We start from the raw sequence: 26968 nt of genomic DNA on the forward strand, positions 1-26968 counted from the left end.
ATCAGGCCTCACATACAATAAACTGTGTGTTAGATGAGGATGGGGGAAGGAGACAACCTCTTTGGGTAAAAATCACTCCCTTATTCTGCGAATAAATTAAATGCATCATAAAGACTTGGTTTAAATATTTCAAACTTGACTAAATAATATCAAAGCCATACTAGACACTGAAAAGAATACAAAAACACTTCAAAAATACCAACCATATAGTATTAAACAAAATATTAGCATTTAAATTAATGTTAACAGTGATCCATTACCCACAATCAATATCTTGATATCATTAATAGAGAAAAAAATAATTTTGGAGAGTCAGAGAGATAACATGGCTACAAAAATCTGTGTTGAGTTTTTTTTTTTTTTTTTTCCTAGAAAAAAGTATCTGATGAAGAACACATTAACATGAAGAAATGAACATTTCAGTAATAGTATTAATCACTAATCTAAACTGACTACTCAGATACGCTGGTCTTCAATCACACAAAACTTGTGAATTTTGTTTCACTCTTCTAAGCTTGTAGAAAAAAATTCAAAGTAAACTAAATTATCTCCAAAGTTGAATACACGACACAAACAAAAAATTCACAATTAAGTCTCTATTTAGTCTGAATAACCACAGAGTAATTGCCAGGTAGTAACTTGCAAGCAAGTTATCAAGAATAGATTTTGGCCAAGCTTTAAACTGTCTGGTTTTCCCATTTCCCAAGATAGAGCAGAATGTCAGGTTTGAGAAGCATTTTGGTTCAGTTTAGATCCGCAGGGGGATACTGAAAAATTACAGAGTGACACAAAGGAAGACTTCAATTTTAATTATGTAATAATTTATTCCCATCTATTAATGTAGGTACATTCTTTTTTCCACAAGGAAAGGAGTGAGTGGCTCACCACATATTACAGAATTGTACAATAAGCTCAGGCAAAAAAACTGCATGAGCCCAAATTCAAATGATTCAGGCTGGAAAGTTCCTCTGGGGGAGGGCCTGGCAACCCACTCCAGTTTTCTTGCCTGGAGAATCCCGTGCACAAAGGAGCCCCGTGGGCTACAGTCCATAGCGTCACACAGAGTTGGACATAACTGAGCAACTTAGCAGGCACACACATAGTGTGAAGTATTTCATCTCTTCTTAATCTCCTCCCCATTAGGAAAACAGAAAAGTCACATGTATTAACACAATCCTTTCAAGACTCTAGCATGCCCTGTTATAGGTCTCTTCTTTAATTGCCCCTCCATCCCCGCCTTGAGAGAAGAAACTGCAATAAAGGCTTATAACGGAAAGGTGAGTATATTCACTGCTCAGTTCCCATAAAACACATGCTTTCTCAACTTTTTAGGTACACAAACAAAAATCAGGATTTACCCCACCATATTTCTTTGGGCAGGGAGAAAGTTCTAACCTTCTTCATCCTGCTATAAGACAGTTCCTAGGCACACCTATCAAGAGACTCTGGGAATGGTGTAAAAAGTGAAGATGTAATTACACTATTTATTCTCAGCAAACCTGTTGAAAAAGGCTTTAAACAGAATTCAAGTAAATAATCCAAAAGAAGTAAGAATGTGGTCAGCAGAATTATCATTTCATGCCTTTGTCTGATATTTTGTAGTGTCTGAGTTGCAGAAGAGAAAAATGCCCACTGTAATATGAAAGAAGTAGAAGTGGATGCAATTAGTTAATAACTGTTATTACCAATAAACAAGGGGCTATTTAAATATAAAATTAACTCTTTCTGCACATTAGAATCACCAGTGGAGGTTATAAAAAAAGATGCCCAGGATCCTGCCTCAAGAAAGTTTTATCACTTGGCTTGGAGAGAAGTGCTCTTTGAAAGCTCCCTAAGTGATTCTAATGTTCTAACATGCAGATAGGTTGAGACTAACGATGTACATGAATGGATATTTCAAAGATGTTTATAACTTAGTGGATGGTATATCCAATAGGACTAAATAGTGACTCTATCTTTGCAAAAGAAAAATTGATATGAAAACCAAGACTATTATTCATCAGTGATATGACTGTCACAGACAAGACCATATTTCCATATGCTATGCATGCTATTTAGTTCTATAGTTTGCCATATTTTCTAGGACTTCAGTAGATAAAAAAATAGCCCCATGGTTTAAAGTAGTGCTTTAACTGGGGATTCTAATAAAGTAGTCAGTATGACTAACTTTACTGGGCTATGGTCTCGAACAGGGGTCCCCAAACTCCGGGATCTAATGTCTGATGATCTGATGTAGAGTTGATATAATAATAGTAGAATTAAAGTGTACTGTAAATATAATGTGCTTGAATCATCCTGAAAATATCCCGACACCCCAGTCTGTGGAAAAATTGTCTTCTGTGAAACTGGTCTCTGGTGTCAAAAAAAGTTGGGGACTGCTGGTCTAAAATTTTTGATGCATACATAGGGAGGCATACTCTATCAATGAATCAAAAAATTTAATCAAAAATTTTGATGCCAATATAACTATATTCATTAATATTTTACCTTTAAATTATTTTATAGTTATGGAGAAAATATTTCCCATGTGAGACAGAAAAATAACATTTGAGACCTTTTTTCTAATTTATTGAGGAGAAAGGGGGGTATCATTACTAAGCATAAATTGATTCCAAGTAAGTTAAATTAACTGTGAACAAAGCTGTATGCTGGTTAGTGACACCTAAACAAAGTGGGCAACTCTTAGATTGAGCAAATATTTAAGAAATAATCCCTGTACTTACTAAAGTACTATATGAATTTTCCAATTATTATATTTTCAAAGAATCCTTTCTGGGTAATGATAGAAATTATTAGAATATATTAAATAGTAAATCTGGTACACAATGAAAATCATACTCAATTTCTATCCATGTGCAAATAATCATTGAACCTTTTTTTTGTGATCACCATGCATAACTAAGAATTTGCCATATAAAATACAAAGTTATTTAAAGAATAAGTTCTGGAGATATAATGTGAAGCATATGATTATAGTCAACAATACTGCATTATAAACTTCCAAGTTGCTAAGAAACTAGATCTTGATTGTTCTAACCACAAAAAGGAAATGATAATTATGATGTCACTGAGACATTGTCTAATGCTATAGTGGTAACCATACTGCAATACATATGTCTCTCAAATCAATACATTTTTCATCATAAACTTACACAATGCTGCATGTTGATTATATAAAAATTAAAAATAAATAAAATAAATTAAAAACTAATTTTAAATATCTTTGCCATGTTCAAAAACTATTCTAGGTCAATTTCCTGAATATGCAAAATGGAAATTCCCAAGTATTTTACCATCAATTTAAGAGGAAAATAAACATTTATTTCAGAAAACACTTTTCCATCTGAAAAATAACTATAGATGCCATGTTAAGAATTTACTTTTCTAATGTATAAACCTCTTTATAGTAAATATATTATAATTCCATTAGCACGACTATTATCAATAAAAATAACAGAATTTATGTTTTGCAGAAATTAAGATCTATGAATAGTATGTTTCTAAATCCATTTATTAACTGCATGCAGTAAACTGTCAACTTTTTACATTCTATCCCTTGACTCAGAAATTACTTATGGTCTTTTGGCATTTAAGAAGCAAAAATCAGTCAAGCTTTCAGAAAATCATTACAGGCATGCCAAACAAGCAATTCAGCCTTAAGAACCTATACTGTCACCCTGGCATAATTTAATTTTAGAAGACCATTGAACTGATAAGCTCAGAATAAGTAGCAGACTATACAGAACATGCTATAGTTGTATCTGCCCCAATGGTTTAAGGCAAATGTTTTAGAAACTTAATATGATCAAACAGTTGAGGTCATGTGGGTCAGCCCAAATGACTAATGCATTTAGCTCTTTTGAGTAATGATGGTTATGCCATGATGTCTTTGGCTATTACTTTTATTGTCGATACTATGAGTTTCTTGGTTATTGGTTTCATAATTAATAAGTCACTTAACCTCTCCATGGCCCAGTTTCCTCATCTGTTAAATGAGCATAATGATAATTGCTTCCTACCTTCCTAGGGGTTGCTGGCAAGATTAATGAGTTGGCATTTAGAATGTACTTTGAGTTCTTCTAAAGAGGGAAACTATGCATAAAGGAAAATGAAACAAAATAATACCTTCTTTGCTACTAAGTAACAAAAGATAAAACTACCCTCCCCAGATGTATTAATTCACTTGCTTGCCTTCCTAACTCTGAACCTTCATACACTCCTGAATAAATTGATATTTTAACCCAAGGTTAAAATGAAAATACTACAGAGGGCTACATATTTTGAAGAAACCTTTACAACTCACTAGAGAATAGAAAAAATTTCAAAGTAAATGCATATTCTAAACACAGCTAAAATCCTTTATCACAGATGTTGCATCAAAGAATGCAATATTCATTGTTCCAAAAGATAACTGTATAGAATTTGGTTAAAAAAAAGTGAGTTGCTGCCTTAAAGGAAACCTAACTATGTAACACTGATAGTAGATGGATGGAGTGAAGAATTAAGCTCAGGTTTCTCTGATTCCAGTTTCTTCTCTCTTAACTATTCTAAATTGTAGGCTATAGGTTCAGAAGTATTAAGTGATTTACATTAGATATTTGATACTACTTAAATGTCCTTTCAACATGCGGCAGAATTTCTTTAATAACTATAAAAGCAGACACATATTTCCTGTGCTATCTTTAGGAAAGACAGACTATATTAATATATGTAACAAAACCAGAGATTTCAGGGAGACCAAACCCAGAGAGAAAATTTGTAGAAATTGAAAAACCTGAGTCACGAGTTGCACAGAAGCAAGGTGATTTCAGCATCATTTTGTAAAACACATGATTCACTTTGAAAATATAGGGATTCTCAAAAGAGACCATAATACGTACAGGCTATAACTGAGTTATTTTTGAGTTGATAATCTACATGCATTCATTCTCCTAATCTTTATACTCCAAGGAGAAAAGAATGTGCTAGTTGCTTGGTAACATTCTGTATTGTGTTGGGGCGAGGTTTCAGTTTGGCTGCACCAAGTTCCTAGATTCGGAGAAGAATGTTTTAACTCCTAGTTTATTGTTTTTCAATAAGATCCCTGGGCCCTCATCTATTTCATTATCTAAATATGAATATGAACACATTGGTGATATCATATAGCTCTCTATTGTTTTACATGAGATTACAATGAAGAACCAGCGTCTGCTCAATTTTGAGTTATTTTCCCAGTCATTGCTTTACATTTATCCCTGGAGAGAGTGTGTGGCATGTAATGGATATAGGGGAGATGAATGAAATCTTCTTGACTACAGTATACATGTAAGGTCAATGAACAAAGTCAAGCATGTTCTTTGGAAAAAGAATTGTTCCGTGTTGTAGAATGACTGTGTAACTCTGTTTTTGCAATACTGAAGACTCACCCCTCCTTTAAGCCCGGATATCTTGAGCCAGCTCTTGCTTGTAGTAATACAACTTTACTATTCTTTAAAATAATTTTTGGAACTGAGCAGTTGCAGAACAATTAGCTAACAGCGGGGTCTTATTCAATTAGTAAAAACAGGATGGAAATTCCTTTAGAAAGTCAATGCCTTAAGGGTGCTTCCTGGAGTGTTTGTATGCATTGCTGTTAATTAAGAAATAAAATAATGGTATCAGATGTAAATTGACTACACACAATAGTCTCTGATTCATTGTAGAATTTCAAAATGAGTGTGCAATTGCTTCAATTCCAGATTGGTAGGGATTTTTTTTTTAATTCATACTAATAGCTGATATAGAAAGTGAAGTGTTCATCTCTCAGTCATGTCCCACTCTTTGGGACACCATGGACTGTATCCGCCAGGCTCTTCTATCCATGGAGTTCTCCTGGCAAGAATATTGAGTGGGTTGCCATTCCCTTTTCCAGGGGATCTTTCCAACCCAGGGATCAAACCTGGGTCTCTGGCATTGCAGGCATATTCTTTACCATCTGAGTACCAGGAAAGGAGCTTTCATACAAAAAAAAATTTCATACCAATAGCTGGTATAAGCATATAGTTTAACAAGCCAAAATATGCAGCTGAAATTAGTATCATTTAGGGATACACTAAAATAACTAAAGAAAAAAATCAACGTTTACTGAATACTGTATCCTTTCAAATTTTAATGCCTTTTCAAGTTTCAATAGTAAGATGTCAGCATGTGATAAAACTAACAACATAATTGTCACCTTAGTGATTATCACTGTGTGGTTTTTATTGTGACTATCGCACATTCCCAAAGGCTTCAATTTTACAGAAAGAAAGTCTGTGCTGCTAGAAACAGAAAGTTGTTTCACATCAATTTTCTCTGGGTGCTAGAGGCACTCCCATGTGTGAGAAAGGAAAACTAGAGATGAAAGACTAAGAAGAAAAGTGAGCAGCAAAGAAAAGTGAAGTTAGGTAAAATGACACTGCAAGAGAGCAACTGAACTAAAACAACAACAATAGCAACGAAAAGCATAGCAAAAGATGAGAAAGACTGTAAAGAAAAGAGGGAGAAATAAGCTCAAAGATGGGGAAAAGGTGAAAATTTTCAAACAGTGAGTTTTCCAGAGGTGTACCTTGCTATAATACCCAAGAGCTTTGAAATAGGGTATGTGAGTAATCTGGAAAATAAAAGCAAAATTTGAAGTATTTGTGAGGCTAAAATAATTACTTCTAGTATCAGACCACTTGCATTAGTATTTTATATGCATTATTGCACAAACTCAACTTCAAAAGTCCATTGAATACTATGATAATTTAAATGCACCACATATTCACTCTCTGCAAAGTTACTGACACTGATGATATACATTTATAATTGTCAACAGCTAGTCTCTTTTTTTCATTAAAAAAAGGTTTTTTTTTAATAAGAAAAACAATTTCTATTAAAATTTAATACTCAGTTGGGAAAAATGATCAGTTGCAATTAATATAATCAAATAGCACCATATTATCTCAATGACTTGCTCATACTTGATTATTCAATAAATTTGATTAAATGATAATAATTTTCCAAATAAATGTAAAATATGCATCCAAACTTTAGGCTAGCCAATAAAAATATTCTCTTTGAAAGCAATTTAATTTTAAGAATTACGTGGATTTGACTAAAACATTCAGTTGATCTCATTCTTTAGGCATTTGGTGATCTCCAGAACCCCCCAAAAAGCTGATTTAATTTGGTAAGAATTTTTACAAAGAAAATTATATAATTATTTGGCAAGTTAAGTCATATAAAATCCTGTTATATGATCACTGATCCTGTCTCCAACAAACTATGTGTCTTAACAGTGAGAATTAGATATTATTTGCTCTAGAATACCTAATGTGTAGCACAATTTCTGGTACTTGGTAGGTGCTTACTGGAGGTTCGTTGAAATAGTTTTTATAGTTTGAGTCAATTATTTTTTACAGAGAAAAACAATCTACCACTTCTGCCCACTTGAACTGCCAATTGCATTTGTGTGAACAATGAAGGAAAATACCAAGGCTTAAAAATTTGCTAAACTGCAAACAATATAAAAATTCTCAGTAAAATAGAAAATAAATTAAGACATGATACTGAGTCCCTAAAGTGGAATCTCCTCATTGGCTCTACTCTGACCCAATGAGATCAGTGGAAGTAAGGAGACAGGACAAGATGCTATGCGCCTGGAATTTGGTGCCACCATAATTTCCATTTAAATGTTTAACAGACTTCCCCACTGGAAACCACTGCATGCCAATGGGGTAGCCCATTTTGAGATTCTGCACCTTCCAGAATATTAGATGGATGATTGTCCAGTGAATAGGAAACTGTTTGTGCTTATTTTCCTTGTTTTTCTGTAGGCTCTCAACAAGTAAAACCTGTTCCATCTTAACAGAAAGAAATGCCTGTATGGAAAACATTCTTGCATGTAATCATTTTATTCTTCTGGAAGATCCACACCTTGTAGAGTCTGACTCTCCCACTATTCAATTTTCAGTAGATATATTACTTTATCTATTTACATTCAATGACAAAACCTTGGTGGGGAAAATAATGTTACTTCTGAACAGATTTTCCTTCAAACAAAGACGAAATACGTATAAAGCAACAACTCCTTGCCATTTGCAAGTATTAAAATGATTTGCCTTGATGACCGTATATTTAGTTGAATATGTCTCCATCCCATGAGAAATATGCTATTGATTATTCTCTACAAATAACAATGTTCCTATGCTCTTACATTCATTATCAAGAAAAGGTTTGTATTCTGTCATTTTAATACGTAAATTTTAGATAACCAGTAGGACTTACCTTGAAAAAAGTCATGGTTGCACCATCCTCTACTGCTCCATACTCTATCTTGGTTTGTTTAGCTAAATCATCAGCAGAGTCAATAGGGGATTCCATGCGTTCCACTGTCAGAAAGGCGGCTAGGTTAGCAGTATACGAAGAAATGATGATAAGTGTGAAAAACCACCAAATGCCTCCCACTATCCTGGTGGAGAGCGCTTTGGGCATGAGCTCAGAACCTAACAAAGATTGGGGGGAAAGGTGAGACGAATACAGAGAACTTGATCAGCAGTCAGGTACTTTTGGTCACAGTGGAAGAATGGAATCACTGTGTAATAAAAGCTTAAATCATAGATTTACATATCACTTTAGTAAGCAAGGAACAACCATTGGGAGAGCGGAGGCTAATTTCAGGTAGCATGTCTCTTAGGACATCTGTGTTTACATATAGTGACAGGAGACTGGAGCTCTACCTGAGACAGTATAAAATAAGAATCACATATTCATGACCTAAACCTTTAGAAAAATAGCATTAGAATTGAGAAATATCTCTCCTGTTTATAAACTACTTTTATAGATTTTCATATTCTTGTTAGTTAAGTAGGTTTTAGAAGAAATGACTTAATGTACATTTTGATCCATTTCTTAACAAGCTTTATTTATGTGAAGTTTCATTACTCATGTGCATGAAGCTCAAAAATCTTGTCCATAATGCCATTTTAAAAAGTAATGTATGAAAATAATTTCAGTTATCCACATTTTTTGAGCCAGGGGGCTTCAGTCCAGTGTTTATTTTAAAATAGGTAGTAAGCTATTTTTTTATGCATGAACAAATGTCTCCTGTCACTATAGTTAGCTTCAGTGAGGGAAATCAGAATAAGAATAAATAAATTGGCATGAATTTATTTTTACACACATATACAAATTTCATAGTAATAGTACAATACGTGGCTGGAGTTGCCTGCTCATGGTATTAATAAGAGAATGAGTTCTGATCATTACATTTTGCTTTTGATTATTATTAATTTTAATTAATTTAGATTATACATTAAAATTCTAACACTTTTTAAATTGTCTTTTAGTTTTACCATGTTATTTACAGCCTTAATATGTAATTGTATAAATATCAGCATGTATAACTTTTTTAATAAGAAAATTATACAAAATTTATGTATATATATTACTATTTACCCTTCATTATTTTGAACCTATAATCAAGAAAGCATTGTCTACAAGTAAATTAATTTTAATAAGGTTTGAGTAAAATGGAATGAAGCAAAGATGGACTCCATGTTTTATATATTTTTAAATATAATAACGAATACAGTAAGATAATATATCTCTATGCATTAAACATACAACAAATTATTCATGCTACCATTGAAAAGAAGTAGTATCATGACTTGGTTCTAGCAAAACAGCCCATCTTATACTGCAGTTCATCTTACCCTTCCAATTTCAAACAAACAAACAACATTTTAGAAAGCAGACAGACTTGGACATGACAGCCAACTCCAGCTCCAGACTCTTGCCTACCACTCTGTAAGAAAAACAAAACAAAATAAAACAGAAAAGTACCTTTCTGATGGAGTTGCTCCTAGGCCCTGTCAGACACACACTTTGACACCGAAACACTAAAATATTCCCACCATGGTCAGCAGCTTTGGCTACCCAGTCTACCATTTCTTTTCTTTTCTTTTTTTTTTTTTTGAACAACAACACCAATAAAGTCAACCAAGACTGGGAAAGAAAAGAACAGTGGAGACATTCGACAAAAATGGCCCAATTACCACAAGTTCATATCTTACCCAAGGACTTAAAGTGAATAGCTCCTAGGCTTGGGAATCAGAGCCTGGTTAGGGGCTGACTGTCATGTACTCAAGGTAACGTCATGTCCAGCACTATATCCCACTAATTCCTGGGGAGCTAGGCATCAGCCAGAATAGTATGGGTTCCTCTTTCATGTATCCGCCAGCAGTGAAGTAGTTATGTGGCAAAGCAAATGTACATTTGAATTTTTCATTGCTTGGATTGCTTGTCATCATTTTAGAGATATTAGATATAATTTTATTTCTAATTGCTAGATTTTATAAATATCAAGTTCATCTCACCAATATTGAAATTCAAAAATATCCAAATATTTCATAAATTATACATAATAATAATATCCTATCTTTCAAAGTGGTAGGAAAAATAATTTAAAAAACTTTACTATGGTTAGATCTTTACGATGAGAATAATTTGTTCCAGGCTATCAAGGTTAGTTATTAGCAGGTTACTAGCAATGTTCCTGGGTAAATCACATAATCCAGTGCTACTTAGAAGAGATGCCTGTCTCATTTGATGTATTTTTATTCACTTTTATATTTTAAAAGAACTCCGATATTATCTTCCAACTGTAAATAAATCTAAGGGGGGAAAAAGCCACTGGACCCAAAATGTATGAAAGGGCAAATACAGTTATTGATTATTCATTTTATTTAGAAAGAGATGCCATAAGGTAATTAGTTTATATAAGAGTTCTCTGAACTTTCAAGTTTCAGATTTAAATATCTATAAGTCTATATATCTGGATGTTCATATTTTTAAAAGCAAAAATTATCTCATTAGTAGGATTGCTTGCAACATGAACTTAAGTTAATTTTTTCCTTTTAATATGTAAATATTTACTTTTAGTTTAGGAAGTAGTTTATAAATGAAACAGAAATAATGGATTTATGCATAATTAAGCATGCAAAAGCAAAGTACCTATTTTATTAACAACAATTTATAACTTAACAATAAATTTCCTCTTCTTCAGTTCTGTAATGAAATTGCCAAATGAATTTCTTCAATGTGGATCACAAATACACCAGTAAAATTTAAGGTAAACCCTTATATGGGTGTGGTAACTCATAAAAAAGTATGTTTTCTTTCCTTAATCAGGTCACTGTCAGTTGTTAAAGGGCATTTTGATTTATTTACAAAATTTTAAAACTTAAAATATTACATTTTAAATGCATAAAATAGTCTGGTTTTGAAATCCTTTATATTGAGTAGCAGGTCTGACATATTAATTTACTGAACTTTATATAAATATTAAAAGATTAATAAAAGAAATCACAGCAGCAAAAATAAAAAAATCAGCTTGGGAGAACTGAGACTAAGATAATAAATTCATAGTTATAAATATACCATTAAAACATATTGCATGTATTATATCATTTTCTAAGAAATGTAGCCTTTACTTTTAACATTAATATTATAATTTTTAAATAATTATGAGAGTATTTTGCATGCACTTCTCAGCATGCAATACTTTATATTCTTATATACTATCAGATGCAGCTAATATTTTACTTGTAAAGGTAACTCTAAATGGTTAAATATTTTATTTTTACAAATTTATATGCAGTAGATTTACTAATCATGCAATATAAAGGCATCTAGTCATCAAGAATTGATAGGAAAGGGAATTTTTTACATCAAAATGAAACAGGAAACAGGAGCAATACACTGTATTCTTGTCTCAAGAAGATGCAATCTTAATAGTGCTTTAAACGCAGCTTCTAGCTAATGGATCAGGTTAGCTTGGTTATCTATGAGATAATGTATCTACCGTAGGTTAAGAAAGTTAGATGATATACTTTATGTGCAATTGCAAAAGCTAATTATTTTCTCAGAATCTCCCTTGGATGGGATTCGAGAATGCCTAAATGCATCAGATAGATGGAGAAGCTGGATTATGGTTACATGCAGAGAGGCACCCATGCAAGCGACTTGTGCCAGCAAGAGCTGCCGCCCCCAGCAAAGAGTGGGACATGGTGCCCAAGGGAAATAGCAGGCTGAATCGTATACCTTGCTGCATGAGAGCTCCAACTCCAAACCAGAAACTATTTAGCAAGGTGAAATTGTTTTCCACCACGTCTGAGTCAGGGTTGCAAGGGTGTGGGTTATACCACTCATAGGGGCTAAACCTGTGGTAATTGACAGAAGAAAAGAACATATTTAAATGGCAGTAAGAAGACATTCTATCCAGTATTTTTGCTGCAAAAGAAACAGAAAGACAGGTAAGATTAAGCAGAAACCAGAAGTCAGCACTTTTATAGTACAATTTCATATTCATGACAGCAAGTTTTAGGTTTTAAAGATACCTGTCCTTATCAGCTGATTACATACTAAGATGATTAGTAGCATTTCTTTACCATATATGACATAAGAGAAACATCTGTGTATCAGTAAACAAAGATTTTTAAGATGTAGGCTTTTCAAGAGCAGGATTTACACATTTTCTTTTAAAGACTAGAAATTCATTAAAGAAGAAAATAAACAGGTATGAAATAAACATTTTTAAAACTGTGGAAAATTGTTAAACACAGAAAAATCATACAAAATCACTTTGAGAATTTTTCATGATATAATAGAGACTACCAAAGTAAAAGAGATTAAATAATCAGTGAATAATTATTTTTATATAAGAATACAGTACCATGGATTTATATCTTGATGTGTGACAAACTCAAATCCAAACAGAAAACCAAATCAGAATGAGCTACACTCTGATGTATGCTTCTGACTTCATTATATGTTTCAGAAAGGCTGGCAATATGCAAGATATCAAAGCAGTGTGAGAAGCAGGAATGCATATGGAGACTGATATCCACATATTATTTGTTTTCAAATCTACAATTAGTTTGATTCACTGTTTTAAGACAAAGAAAATTAATCTAATTTTTGAGACCAATTATAGATGGTTTTAGAGATATAAACAAAACCTCTCAAAAATTTAAACCAAGAACTTCATAAGTTGTCATGTGTACACATAATTTATCCTAGTTATAATCCAGATATATTTTTCAATTAATGGTACTATCAAAAATGAACTAACAAAATATTTTCCCTAATACCTCAAATTTTAAAGCCACTCTTTTACAAATCAAAATTAGTGTGCGTGCCCTTTATGAGAGCATTAAAAAATCTTGCATTCAACCAAAGTTGTTTGAATAATGTATAATGTATCTGTCACTTCAGAAAGCCCAATTTTCTTCACAATAATCTTTCTGACATATTACAATTCAGAAGATCAAACAAACCATTTACATCTTCCTAATGCAGTTTTTAGAACACCCTTGTTTTAATAGCCTATCCTTGTCAAATGAAGGAATGTTTTGTTTGGGTCTCTAAGTTCAGTACACTGAACAGAAAGGTTGATTGGATAGTAATTAAACATTCTGATCTGATTTGTTATGTTTGACTGAAGTAGAACTAGCTTTGGCTGTAAACATTTTATTTTTATTTAAATTCCTTTATTACTTTTACCCTAGTAAAAATAGTTATATACATATTTTTAGTTATATACATTTTTAAAAGTACTTCAAAGTATTAGAATGTTGGTCATCAAACTTTATCCAAGACTGTCTTTTTTAAAAAGCAAAATATTATTAATTTTCAATTAACTATCTATAAATAATAGATACTATAGTAACTATATATATATAGTTACTATAGTACTATAGATATATATATATATCTATATATATAACTATATATACTATAGATACTATAGTAACTATATATATATATATAGTAACAATATAGTAACAATAGTTACTATAAATCTAGTAACCAGATCACAGGCTCTGCAGCTGAACCATGCATCTCCATGGCCTTGAACAAGTTATATAAACTCTATTTTCAAATAATAAATATTTTAAAATGTGACTTTGCCTGTAGTTACATGTTCTGACTCCTATTCTGATTCCTGGATAATTAAACTTTTCTTTTCCTACTGTTGACAGTATATCAGCTATAAACATAAAGCTGGTCTGTTAAAAGCTGAATTTAGTTTTTGTACATAATAAATCCTAAAAACATAACCACAGAGAGTGAGCACGTAAAACCTGGCTAATCAAGATCTCTGGTTTTCACACAGAATCCCATGAGCCCTTGAATTTTATAAGTGCTTCAAGGGATTCCATGGGATGGGGAGAGGGAGATGTAGTTTTGGGGGCTGCAGAAATGGAAGTATAAATATGGACGATTCTGCCCTTCCTCTCCACATGTGTATGTATTTATACATGTATATATAAAAATATACATATATTTTTTATTCTGAGAAGGTAGGAAAGGAAGGAAGGAAGACAGGGAAAGAGAAATGAGGAAAGTGGAAGGGGAAATGGAAAAAGTATGGAGGAAGAATCTGGAAATACACTGGTTTCAAGAGACTAACAGCTACTGCAGTGAGTGATTCTTACATAATTTAATTGAAAGAAAGGAAAAAATGTATGACAAACTAATACTTAAATTCAAATTATGTACACCTTTCACCTTCTCCACTCTGTCTGCTTTTAACTTTCGCATGAAGATCTCCAGTGGCCCCAAAAGAGGTAGAATTAGCCTAGCAAAAATGCTATCTAACTTGAATTTGCCATGTGTTCTTCATGGTGACACTCAGAAAGCTTTTCTTCTGTCTCCATTTGATGTAGTGACATTCTTCTAATGGTGTGATAAAAGTTAACCTTCAACACACACACACACACACTTCACTGGCCTTGCACCGTCCTTTGTTTATCTCCCTCACACTGAAGTCAACACAGCTCTGATTATAGTTCCAGTCTGTTTGGTTTTGTTTTTTTTTTTTCCTAAGCTGAATTACCTCTCCCATCTAAGATTAACTGCTATGCTTAACACTTTACTTTGTATTTCCAACAGATCTTGAGTCAATATGGATTAATATTTCTTCCTTCTAATTCTTCTGACTCACCATTTTTAAAAACTCTATTGACTTCCACACTTTTTTCTGCCCATCAGAAAAATTTCAATCACCTCAAATCTATATTTAATCCTAATCACTTCCTAGATCTAAAGTGAATTTCCAGTGGCCAGATAATAGACTTTTCAATGCTAATATGTTCAATACAAACCCACAATCTTTCTCCCTAATCCTTCCCTTTTATTGTCTTCTCTGTCTCTGTCAATAGCATCACCTGCTGACATTCCCAAATCAGGTTACAAAGGTCTTGCTCTTAGTCCTTGTTTCGCTTATCCTGAACACTTTAGAGTCAACTTCAGTTCTTTGCATTCCTTTTCTCCTAACACTGACCTCCAAACAGCTGTCAACTTATATCAGTTTACCTACAGAAAGACTTTCATTTCCCCCTCTCCTCCTTCCCTGTTGATTTTCATTGGCATTAATGCCAGTTCAGGTTGTCATAATCTGTAGCTATAGTCTCCGAGATGGTCTTTCCACTTTGCATTCCAAATTTAAAAGCTCTAAATATTGCTTCCCAGTTTATTTTCATGTAGAATAATTTTTAAAATGATACAACCCTATTAAAAACAAAATTTCAATCATGTCTACAGCCTACATACAAAATACCCAGACATTTAAGCATGGAATTTAAGATCCTCTGATTGTGCTCCATAATACCATTCAAGATTATGTTCTACTGCTTTTTTTCCTACTCGCCAGCCTCTAGCCACTTTCCCCCCAAATCCTATATTGATTCTTACCATTTCTTTGATCATCCTGTCCTTTAGCCTGTAATACCCTCTCTACTCCCTCCACTATTCAAATCCTACACCCACCCTTCAATTCCAACTCACTGCCATCATTTAGTTTTACCTTTCCTGATCTTTTCTTGGAATAAGTATCTAAGGTAGAGACTGGTAACTACCCCTAAGTATTCATTGTTCTGCCTGAGTTTTACTAGGAACATTGATGCCCACCTAATACAACTATACTTTCTTCCCTTGAATGCAACTAAATATGAGCCTTTGCAATATGAACAGATGTGATGTGTATAACTTCTGATAATTATTTTTAAGGATATTTGCCTTGGACTCTTTTTGCCTTCTTCATCTTTTAGGAAATGGTGATGACAACAGATTTTTAGAAGCCCTGGGCTGAGGATGACAGAGACGTCTCATGACCCTTATACTACACTCCTCTTGGCTGCAGAGTAGAAGAAATAAATGCTTTTTGAATCAAGCACTGTATTTTTGGCTATCTTTGTCAAAGAAGCATAATCACCTCACTTGAATGACTCAGGTACTCTGCTCATTTTTACAGATCTATAGTTCTAAAAACTTCAAGTTACATTTATGATAGCCTGGTTTCTTTATTATAATTTAATACACATATCTCCCCTCTTTTATTAATTGTGAATGAGTACACGCAAATGCAGTGTCTGATTAATCTTGTGTCTCCTACAATTTCTAGCAAAGGTGTTAAACCTAGTGGTCATCTAAAGCATATTTGAATTATTCTGATGATCTTTTAGCCTCTCTTCTCTTTCCTTTTCAATTTCTGGCTATACATATAAAATTATAATCCTATTTCTCTACACCTAATATCTCCTTCACCCTATGCTTCCATCTATGTAAAAGTCTTTTTGAATGCATCATCTTTTTCCTTAAGACTATCACTTAATCATTTTGCGGCTTCTAATGAAATTCTCACTGAACGCCAGCCCTTTGATATCCTCTCTTTTAACTTCTGTGATGTGTTCTCCTGATTATTTGCTCTCTGCTCCACTAACAGGAGATCCCTTTTGGCTAAATCATGGCTCTCAGATCTTTCCTCCCTCTTTAATGACTTAACACACTCGCTGCTTAAACTTCTGTGCTGATAATTACAAAATCCTCTTAATTTATAGCCATACATTTTCTCTCAAAGCATTTCCATCCATTTTTTGTATATTCCAACTTCGACAGTTCACCATTACCTTATACTTAAAATGCCTAAAACTAAAACCAAAAACTTCTATGAAACTCTCCTTCAAATTTTTTTTTTAGCTCTATAATGATGCAGCACTTCTCTGAGTTGAGATTAAAAGCTTATTTCCATTTTATTTTAATCTATCTCCTTAAATACAAACAAATGTGATACACTTAAGCTATATCAACTTTTGCTTTGTAATGCCTCTTTGTTTTATTCCATCCATACACTTTCATCTCAGTTCTGAGTAGATGGTTTTAGGACTCAGTTCCTACTTGTTTCCTATTTTCTCTATTTTGTTTTGCAAACTGTCTTCACATTAAGTTTTGCACCATGTGACTCCGGTTGTCTAGAACAAATCAATTCTATTAAATACCAAATCAGGTTTAACCTTCTATGCCTCTGAATTTCAATGTTCTATATAATATGACTCAATGTGTTTAACCGTATTCAAACTAATATGTAGACTGGCCAGTTGTCTCACTTTGTTTATGCTGTTCTTATTAATAGAAAAATCCTCTTCCCTTCAGTCTATTCACTCAGCCATGTGTCTGTGCTACTCCTTTCTGAAATTCCATAGTGCTTACTTTTCTCCCAAAGGCTAGTTGTTTCAAATCTCTATATATTACATTTTGCCTTGTGCTATACTATTGGAATTTCGTATACTAATTTTGTATTTTCAAAATTTTATGAGGCCTTTTAGATAGGCTGTTTACCAATATAACTATCATTATTAATATTTTATTTATTTTAAAATAAATTTAAAATAAATTATTTTTAAATAAAAATACTATTTTTATTATTTTAGTGCCTAAAAATTGCCCAAGAGAATGCCTACAGGATTGGTGACTATAAAACTTGAGTTTCAGCCACAAGTATATTTTGTACTTGATGACATATTGCTAAATCTCTCTAAGCTGAAGATTTATTTCTAAAGAAGAGCAAAAAAACTAAATTAAGCATGAGAGATAATATATGCAAAGCACTTTGCAGACTATACAGTGCTACAAAAATGTTAACTAAAAGTGTATGATCTTTTAATGATTTCTTACTCTAGAGTCTTATATAAAAAATAATTTAGATTATATATGAAATAATCTGCTCATTGAGGAAATACTTTTACCATATTATGCAAAATGCTAATTTAATATTTATTTGAACATATTTTATAGCAGAGGCAAATTTTACCACAACCAGTGTGGAGAACACAAATGATTTTTATATTACATATTATTTTGAACCAATTAACTATATACTTTCACATATCTGAACACTATTTTTGTGCTGTTTCTTTAAGCTGAAGTGACCTTTCTGCAAAGTGTCTCATTTATATTTCAGGATTTAAATTCAACATAAGTTCATCATCATTGTTATATCATAATAATCCTCAGCTTTCATCTGCATCATAAATTCAAAACAAATCTTTTTGAAAATTCACCAGAAGTAACTGTGATATTATGAATTTTTTGCTCTTCTTTACTCTGCTTAATTATTTACTGAGATAGCAATTCTTCACCTCATTTTAAACTTGGGTTAAATTGGTTGTAATAGGGGAATTAAACAATGTTCTAACGGAAATATTTTTTAAACAAAATAGACATAACCATTTCCAAAATCAAGTATAAACAAACATTCTAACATGAAAATACAATTTTTTTAGCACTATATACTATTTACATATTGACTTTTTTTCAGGGGCATATAATTAAACTGAGGATGTAATAACAAATGATGTTTTGGTACTTCTCAGTTTCACACCCAAATAATTTGAAAATCTACAATTTGGCATTCAAATCTTCAATATTACTTCTTTGATTAGTGGGGGAAATAGACTATTTTAAATGATGGTCCAAGGATTGATACATTTTACTGAATAAAATGTAGAATTCTCAGGAGAACATAAAATTGTCCTTCTGAATAAGAAAGGTTATGGAATCCAAATTTGTTCTCCATTTTTTTTTTAATAATCAAGTAACAGGTGATGCTGGATTGTTTAAGAGAAGGAATGAGAAGCAAGAAATGCTACATAAAAAATTAACATACATTAAAACTGTTCACAGAGTAACTATAATCCATGTTTTCAGTCAAAATTCTGAATTTTCCAAGAATCACCCCCCACTTCAGCTATGTTCAGCTATTCACTGCACATAAATGATATAATTTATTGATACATTTAAATTACATACTTGGTCAAAAGAGGTCATCAGGATAGATTTGCACCAATACAGGTTAGCATGAAGCCACCAGTGTATTTGGCACTTACTTGAGAAGCAGAACATGGAAGTGGATGTCATAACCATCCCCAGCATTAAAACAAATAGCCATAAATGTGAGAATATTTCTAGAAACTGGATCTAAATGGACTGAGAAGGGCTAAGGTCACTCCATTTCTAGGAGCTGAAGGCCCCATTAGTTTAATTCAGGAACGCCCTGAGGAGAGCTAGCTATAAGAGCTCCCATACTTGGGCAGAAAAACAGATTAAAATCCAGGAAAGGGACAAAGCATGCATATTTATTGAAAGTACACCATTTTGATGACATCTCTGGTGGGAGCAGGCATAACATGGGAACTTTTAAAGTCTCTGAAAAGCAGGGTTGCCTTGTAGTAGAGAGTTTAAAGCAAGGCACCAAAGAACCAATTGATTTGCTCAAAATAAGTCAAGGTTAAATAAAACACTATTAGAAATGAAATATAGAATTAATAGCAATAATATCAGTTTGTGTCATACTTGCCAGTTACAGAAACAAGTGCAGCTATATTCTGAACTGCCACAAATGACCAGAGAGAATGACAATGTTGTTGTCATTATTATTATTAAAAGCTGAGATTTAGATCAGGTATCTTCCCAAGACACACAGAAGGCTAGAGTCAGCTGTGCAATCAAGTCCCTTTTACCTTATTTTGCAGTGTCCAATCCTTATCACACCCCCATCAAAAAGGAAAAGGGAATTCTTATGTTCTAATTCAGTTCCCTGTGATAGCAGTGAGAAACTGCTTGATTTTCGTTAGGGATCGAAAAAGACTTTTTATTTTATCACTTTTTAGCATATTTATATCTTGCACTCTGTAAAGTCAATTCTTGCACATTTAAAGCATTCAAAAATTAAGATTTAGTTAATGCCTTGATGTCACTGGAGTACAAAAAATATTCCCAAATTTTTCAACGAAAGATCACATTTTGATTAACAAAGACATTAACTATCTCTGATTTCTATTTAAAAATATTGCAGAAAGAATGTCAGTTTTTAAATTTACCACCTGAATAAGCCTGATAATATATTATAAATGTTAAAATTTAATAACATATGCATAGATATGAAATCCTTATGGAAAGTTCAAATTCACCTAAATTTAAAGTATTTTTACAATATTATCTTTTCTCTATAATTTTACCATCACCACTTGAATTCTAGCTATTTTGAACGTGAATATAATATTGCTTCTCTTACACTGTCAGGGAAACTTATATTTTTGAATCCATGAAAAACACTAAAAGCAGGAGCCTCAGCAATTTCTGTGAACCATCACAGTATCTTTGAAATGAAATAAATCAAGTTAAGGGAATCTAATTTAGCATATTGGAAGAGGAAAAAAGTGTTCTAGGGTAGACGCTTATTTTTCAAAATAATTTATTTTTAATTAACTTTGATTTCAGAAAAGAAAATGTCAAGAAGTAAACTTAAAATATTTCTGTGTGTATACTATAAACCATGATCAGATAATGCCATATGACTTTGGGAAAGTACTATGTCAACACGGTGCTGTTCGGTTCTCTTTCCGACAACCTGTAGAAAACACAGGGGTTCCCAACAAGAAACTTCTGTAGAAATACACTTGTCATCCTAAAATTTAACCTGCCCTGTTATCTTCTATTGTTCTGAACATCTAAGATAGAGACAGTTTCCTCAAACATTAACAGCTTTACTCCATAGCAAACTAAACAGCGGTATCTTAGTAGTAGGCTCCACCAACAACCAAAACTGATTCTGAGCAATTGCTTAAAGGGCATGATCTGCTTATATTCGGGGAATATCATTTTACTTTCAGGTTGTTTTTTTTAATTTATTCGATTGCTTTTTGTTTTCTGAATCCTTACTACCAAATAGGCCACATTAGGTTCATAACTAATTCCAAACACTACCCCTTGCCAGAAAATTAGTTCTGTGATCATTCCAAATAAATAGTTTATATAAACTAAATAATTTATTTGACAAATACAGATGATTGATATTCTATAGCAGTTGATACTGTATATTTTATGTTGATAGTCATCAATAACAAACACATACCCTGAAATAGTTCTTATTATTCAGTAAATTAAATTTGTTTTACTTGAAGTGACTGTGTGTGCATTGGATTATGAATCATACAAGCTCATACTGGACTATTTTAATTGTGTGTACATTAAAGACTACAAGAATCAGTTTTTAAGGAAAAGACTTTCATGGTTATAGTTAATTTTAGTTACCTTCCAAATCATTAATGAGCAGGATATTAGTTAAGGCTGTATTGTGTTTTCAATACTCAGACGTAAAAGGTTTCATAATGTAATATGATGTGGTGAGGTTTTGAAATTGGATGGAGTTAAACTATGGTTAAGAAAGAAATGAAAGGAACAAAACATTTGGAAATCATTATTACATAAACTAGGAGATAATATGAGTGGGCAATTTAGAAAGATGATTTTTAAAAATAAACGCAATTCAACAAAATATATTTAGTTTAATTAAATATATCTTAAGGAGTAAGAGTTAGCTGTTATTCATACATTTATGACCATATTTGTTAAAAGTAGATAAATTCTATTTTAGTATATTAGCCTGTCAGCACTGTGACAGAAGATGCCCAAATAGAGTGATAATCAGAAAAAAAAAAAAAATGAGAGCAATAACATGACTTCACACTCCAAACCAAAGTAACTTCCTTACTGCAAAAACTATAATGTTGAAGTTTCTCTGTACAGTCATTATTATCCATATAACTGCACACCAGCCCTGTGCTCTCTTCTTGGCACAGTCCTCTGCTGACTTTAAATTAACATGAACATCTATGTATCTGATTCTTAGTTAAATCTCATCAGCTCTCTATCCTGTATTTCTAGCTGCCTATGAGAGACTTCCACCTGGTTGTAAAGCCATACCTCAAACTCAGCACAACTAAAATCAAACTGGTCGTCTTTCCCATACCAAAACAACCCAATGTCTATACTCAACTGATTTTAAAAATAATCCAAGTATTTTCCAAAGCTCAAGATGAATATTCTTGAAGTCATCTGTCATCCCTTCAATGTCTTTATTCAGCATATCACCAAAGTTTACTGGATTTTTCATCAAAATAACTTTTGAATTTGCCCTTTACTTTCATTTTGCAATTCCCTAATACTAAAATTTTAGCTTAGGCTTTATTTATCCCTAATGCAATAAGTCTTCCTGACTTTTGACTCTCCTGACACCATCTCTCTTGTCCATCCTACATATGATTACCAGGTAAATCTTCCTGGACCTTAACATTGTTAGTTCTGTCATCAAAACCCTACAAGAAATCAATATTGCTTTCCAAACTTTTCTGTCCAATTTTCAAAGCTTTAGAAAGCTGAGCCTTCTCACCATATTTCCTATTGCTGTTGGCTAGTTAAGTCATGTCCAACTCTTTTTCGACCCCATGGACTGTAGCCTGCCAGGCTCTTTTGTCCATGGAATTTCCCAGGCAAGAATGCTAGAGTGGGTTGCCATTTCCTTCTCCAGAGAATCGTCCCAAACCAGGGATAGAACCTGCATCTGCTGCATTGGCAGGCAGATTCTTTACCTTTGAGGCACCAGGGAACCAACTCCATGTTTCCTATTATATCACAACAAAAATCTAACAATCTATTCAAATAAACCAATAAATATCTCACATAAAACATTCATATTAACATCTCCACATTTTTGCTATTACTGTTCCTACAGCTGAAGTATTCCGTTACAGTCAGTTAATTAAAACATACTTTTACTTAATGGACAATAAGCCTTTTCATAGGAGAAGACATACTATGTTTATTTTAATCTCCTCCATCTGAAATGCTATCTCCATTTTCTTCTACTTAATATAGTTTGCCTCATCTTTTAAAGTCTAATTCACGTACTGGGATGGATAGCATGCTGTTTAAAAGAAGGGAGCATGTCATTTTAATTTTACATATTGTACACCATTAGAACAATATTGGAAATAGAATAAGTACTCAGTAACAGTATTGTTTTATTGAGTGTGTGTGTACCTGTATATATACACACACACACACATATATAATCCTGTGGCACCTTGTTCAGTATTACTTACAATGTGTGATACCATCACTTCAAATGTCAGATTCTGAAGAAAAATGACTTCAATGTAAAAAAATCAATTATCTAAATATATTTATTAAAATGTTTAAACAAATAAGTTGCAAATAATGATCACTTTAAAGATGTCTAGGTTAATCTTTAATTTAATATCTCATAAAATAGCACATTTGAAGTCAGTAGCAGATAGACTAAAACTATCCAGATAGCTTTTATTACATTTACAGAAAAAGAAATATTTTTTTCCTGAACTCTTTAAAACTTTAAAGAAAATTTTATGTGTATTTATAGGTCTTTCCTTCAGTCAATACACTGGGTACTTTTATACTTTATACTGTATTAAACTATTCACTGAAATATTTATAAAATACTGCCACAGGGGTGCAAAATTTATGTATATTAACTCCTCAAGAATCAGAAGTCATTATTCAACATCATCTTTTGCAACTCTAGAAGTATGCTATAGATTATTTAAAGTTTTAAGAAAATCTTAAAATTTAATTGCATTCAATTTTATCATTTTAATTTTATTATTCACAAATATTTTGCCTGTTAAATATGGACATCAGAAATGTTTTAAATTTAAAATATATGTCATATACATAAGACTCTATGTGTGCAGACACTGTTGAACAAATAGAGAGATAAAGAAACAATTCTTGCAAAAAATTTTCCATCACTATTAGTATTCTTATCTGTCACCTTCTCTATGTCTTATCTTTCATCCTCACTGTCTCTACCTGCAGAGTTAGGAGGCTGCCCCAGGTCATCACTACAGCTTCTTTCAATATTAATAATCCAGGGTTTCAATATTCTTTCTAAACTATGTCCATTAACTATTGCACCATATTATATGAGTGGTTGGGACTTGCCCAGTGGCTCATTAGTAAAGAATCTGCCTGCAATGCAGGAGGCCTGCAGAAGAGACAAGGTTTGATCCCTCAAGTGGAAAATGGCAACCCACTCCAGTATTTTTGCTTGGAAAATCTCATGGGCAGAGGAGCCTGGAGGCCTTCAGTCCTTGGGGTCACAAAACAGTCCAACATGATGGAGCGACTAAACAACAACGATAATGTGAGTAATTATTCAAATAGGATAAATAGGATAGGCTTTAAATATATAAGCAAATTTGTGTAAAAACTTTACAAAATAATGCAATTTAAGCAATTTTCTTTCAACATGCATATTTAAATTATGATTTAATAACATAATTGCATAAACTTGATCTTGATAAGAACTTTGTCATTCTTAGAGCATAGTTTAGTGTAGATTTGTCATTTACTACTTACTGTTGTATTTTAGAGGACTAGAAAACTGGTTTAGCTTGCACAAATTTTTATTGTGATCAAAATATAGTTATTTTCCTTTGTTTACTTAGTGGATATATGGATAGGTACATAAATATTTGAAAATATCAATATATAAGGAGATATACACATATATAGGAATTAGAACTACAATAATGAAATATGCTTAATCAAATACAAATAAAACATCTACTGATGAAATATCATTATAATAATTAATTAGACCTGAACACTTGACCCATATGCATAGAGACAAATGGTTTTGTGATTGTGACAGGCACCCCACATTGGCAAGAAAGGGGAGACTCCAGTTAAAGCACTTTTCTATAGTTCCAGCCTCCTCATGAGGACATTAATTACAACTTCTACATTCCTGTCTATTTTCCTTGTATGATTAACCCCCCTAAACTGGCTCTGATTTTTCTGGATACAGTTTAACCTCTCCTTTCCAGCCCATCTCTTCCTTGTTTACTATAACCCTGATGGAAGATAAAACAGCCCTCACATTTAAATGTCAGTGACAAGAGGGCAATAATGCAAACACAGTGATCGGCTGTTTCTCTAGCTCTAAGGGACCACTAGATGGACATCACTAGATGGTCAACACCAAAATCAGATTGATTATATTCTTTGCAGCCAAAGATGGAGAAGCTCTATACAGTCAGCAAAAACAAGACCAGGAGCTGACTGTGGCTCAGATCATGAACTCCTTATTGTCAAATTCAGACTTAAAATGAAGAAAGTAGGGGTAACCACTAGGCCATTCAGGCATGATGTAAATCAAATCCCTTATGACTATACAGTGGAAGTGAGAAATAGATTTAAGGGACTAGATCTGATAGACAGACTGCCTGATGAACTATGGACGGAGGTTCGTGACATTGTATAGGAGACAGGGATCAAGACCATCCCCATGGAAAAGAAATGCAAAAAGGCAAAATGGTTGTCTGAGGAGGCCTTACAAATAGCTGTGAAAAGAAGAGAAGCGAAAAGCAAAGGATAAAAGGAAAGATATTCCCATTTGAATGCAGAGTTCCAAAGAATAGCAAGGAGAGATAAGAAAGCCTTCCTCGGAGATCAATGCAAAGAAATAGAGGAAAACAGCAGAATGGGAAAGACTAGAGATCTCTTCAAGAAAATTAGAGATACCAAAGGAACATTTCACACAAAGATGGGTTCGATACAGGACAGAAATGGTATGGACCTAACAGAAGCAGAAGATATTAAGAAGAGGTGGCAAGACTACAAAGAACTGTACAAAAAAGATCTTCACGACCCAGATAATCATGATGGTGTGATCACTCACCTAGAGCCAGACATCCTGGAATGTGAAGTCAAGTGGGCCTTAGAAAGCATCACTATGAACAAAGCTAGTGGATGTGATGGAATTCCAGTTGAGCTATTTCAAATCTTGAAAGATGATGCTGTGAAAGTGCTGCACTCAATATGCCAGCAAATTTGGAAAACTCAGCAGTGGCCACAGGACTGGAAAAGGTCCGTTTTGATTCCAATCCCTAAGAAAGGCAATGCCAAAGAATGCTCAAACTACCACACAAGTGCACTCATCTCACACGCTAGTAAAGTAATGCTCAAAATTCTCAAAGCCAGGCTTCAGCAATACGTGAACCGTGAACTTCCAGATGTTCAAACTGGTTTTAGAAAAGGCAGAGGAACCAGAGATCAAATTGCCAATATCCGCTGGATCATAGAAAAAGCAAGAGAGTTCCAGAAAAACATCCATTTCTGCTTGATTGACTATGCCTAAGTCTTCAACTGTGTGGATCACAATAAACTGTGGAAAATTCTGAAAGAGTTGGGAATACCAGACCACCTGATCTGCCTCTTGAGAAACCTGTATGCAGGTCAGGAAGCTACAGTTAGAATTGGACATGGAACAGCAGACTGGTTCCAAATAGGAAAAGGAGTACGTCAAGGCTGTATATTGTTACCCTGCTTATTTAACTTATATGCAGAGTACATCATGAGAAACGCTGGGCTGGAAGAAGCACAAGCTGGAATCAAGATTGCTGGGAGAAATATCAATAACCTCAGATATGCAGATGATACCACCCTTATGGCAGAAAGTGAAGAGGAACTAAAAAGCCTCTTCATAAAGGTGAAAGAGGAGAGTGAAAAAGTTGGCTTAAAGCTTAACATTCAGAAAACTAAGGTCATGGCATCTGGTCCCATCACCTCATGGGAAATAGATGGGGAGACAGTGGAAACAGTGTCAGACTTTAATTTTCTGGGTTCCAAAATCACTGCAGATGGTGAGTACAACCATGAAATTAAAAGATGCTTACTCCTTGGAAGGAAAGTTATGACCAACCTAGATAGCATATTAAAAAACAGACACATTACTTTGCCAACAAAGGTCCATCTGGTCAAGGCT

At 33.2% G+C, this 26968-nt stretch overlaps 1 protein-coding gene across 6 annotated transcripts in view; it reads right to left on the reverse strand.

Moving 5' to 3' along the window:
• Positions 1-26968, reverse strand: part of GRIK2 (glutamate ionotropic receptor kainate type subunit 2) — a 725919-nt gene that overhangs the window by 117720 nt on the left and 581231 nt on the right. For 4 of the 6 annotated variants that reach the window (XM_061131528.1, XM_061131529.1, XM_061131532.1 and 1 more), the window contains 2 exons: positions 12085-12203; positions 8269-8486 (listed from right to left, as the gene is read on the reverse strand). In XM_061131528.1, coding sequence (XP_060987511.1) covers positions 8269-8486; positions 12085-12203 — 337 coding nt within the window. Of the gene's footprint in view, positions 1-8268; positions 8487-9212; positions 9788-12084; positions 12204-26968 lie in introns of those variants that run through there. The other 2 variants (XM_061131531.1, XM_061131533.1) reach the window with 2 other exon arrangements.

The sequence above is a fragment of the Dama dama genome, chromosome 28 (genome assembly GCF_033118175.1).
Source record: "Dama dama isolate Ldn47 chromosome 28, ASM3311817v1, whole genome shotgun sequence".
In the NCBI taxonomy this organism is placed as follows: Eukaryota; Metazoa; Chordata; class Mammalia; order Artiodactyla; family Cervidae; genus Dama; species Dama dama.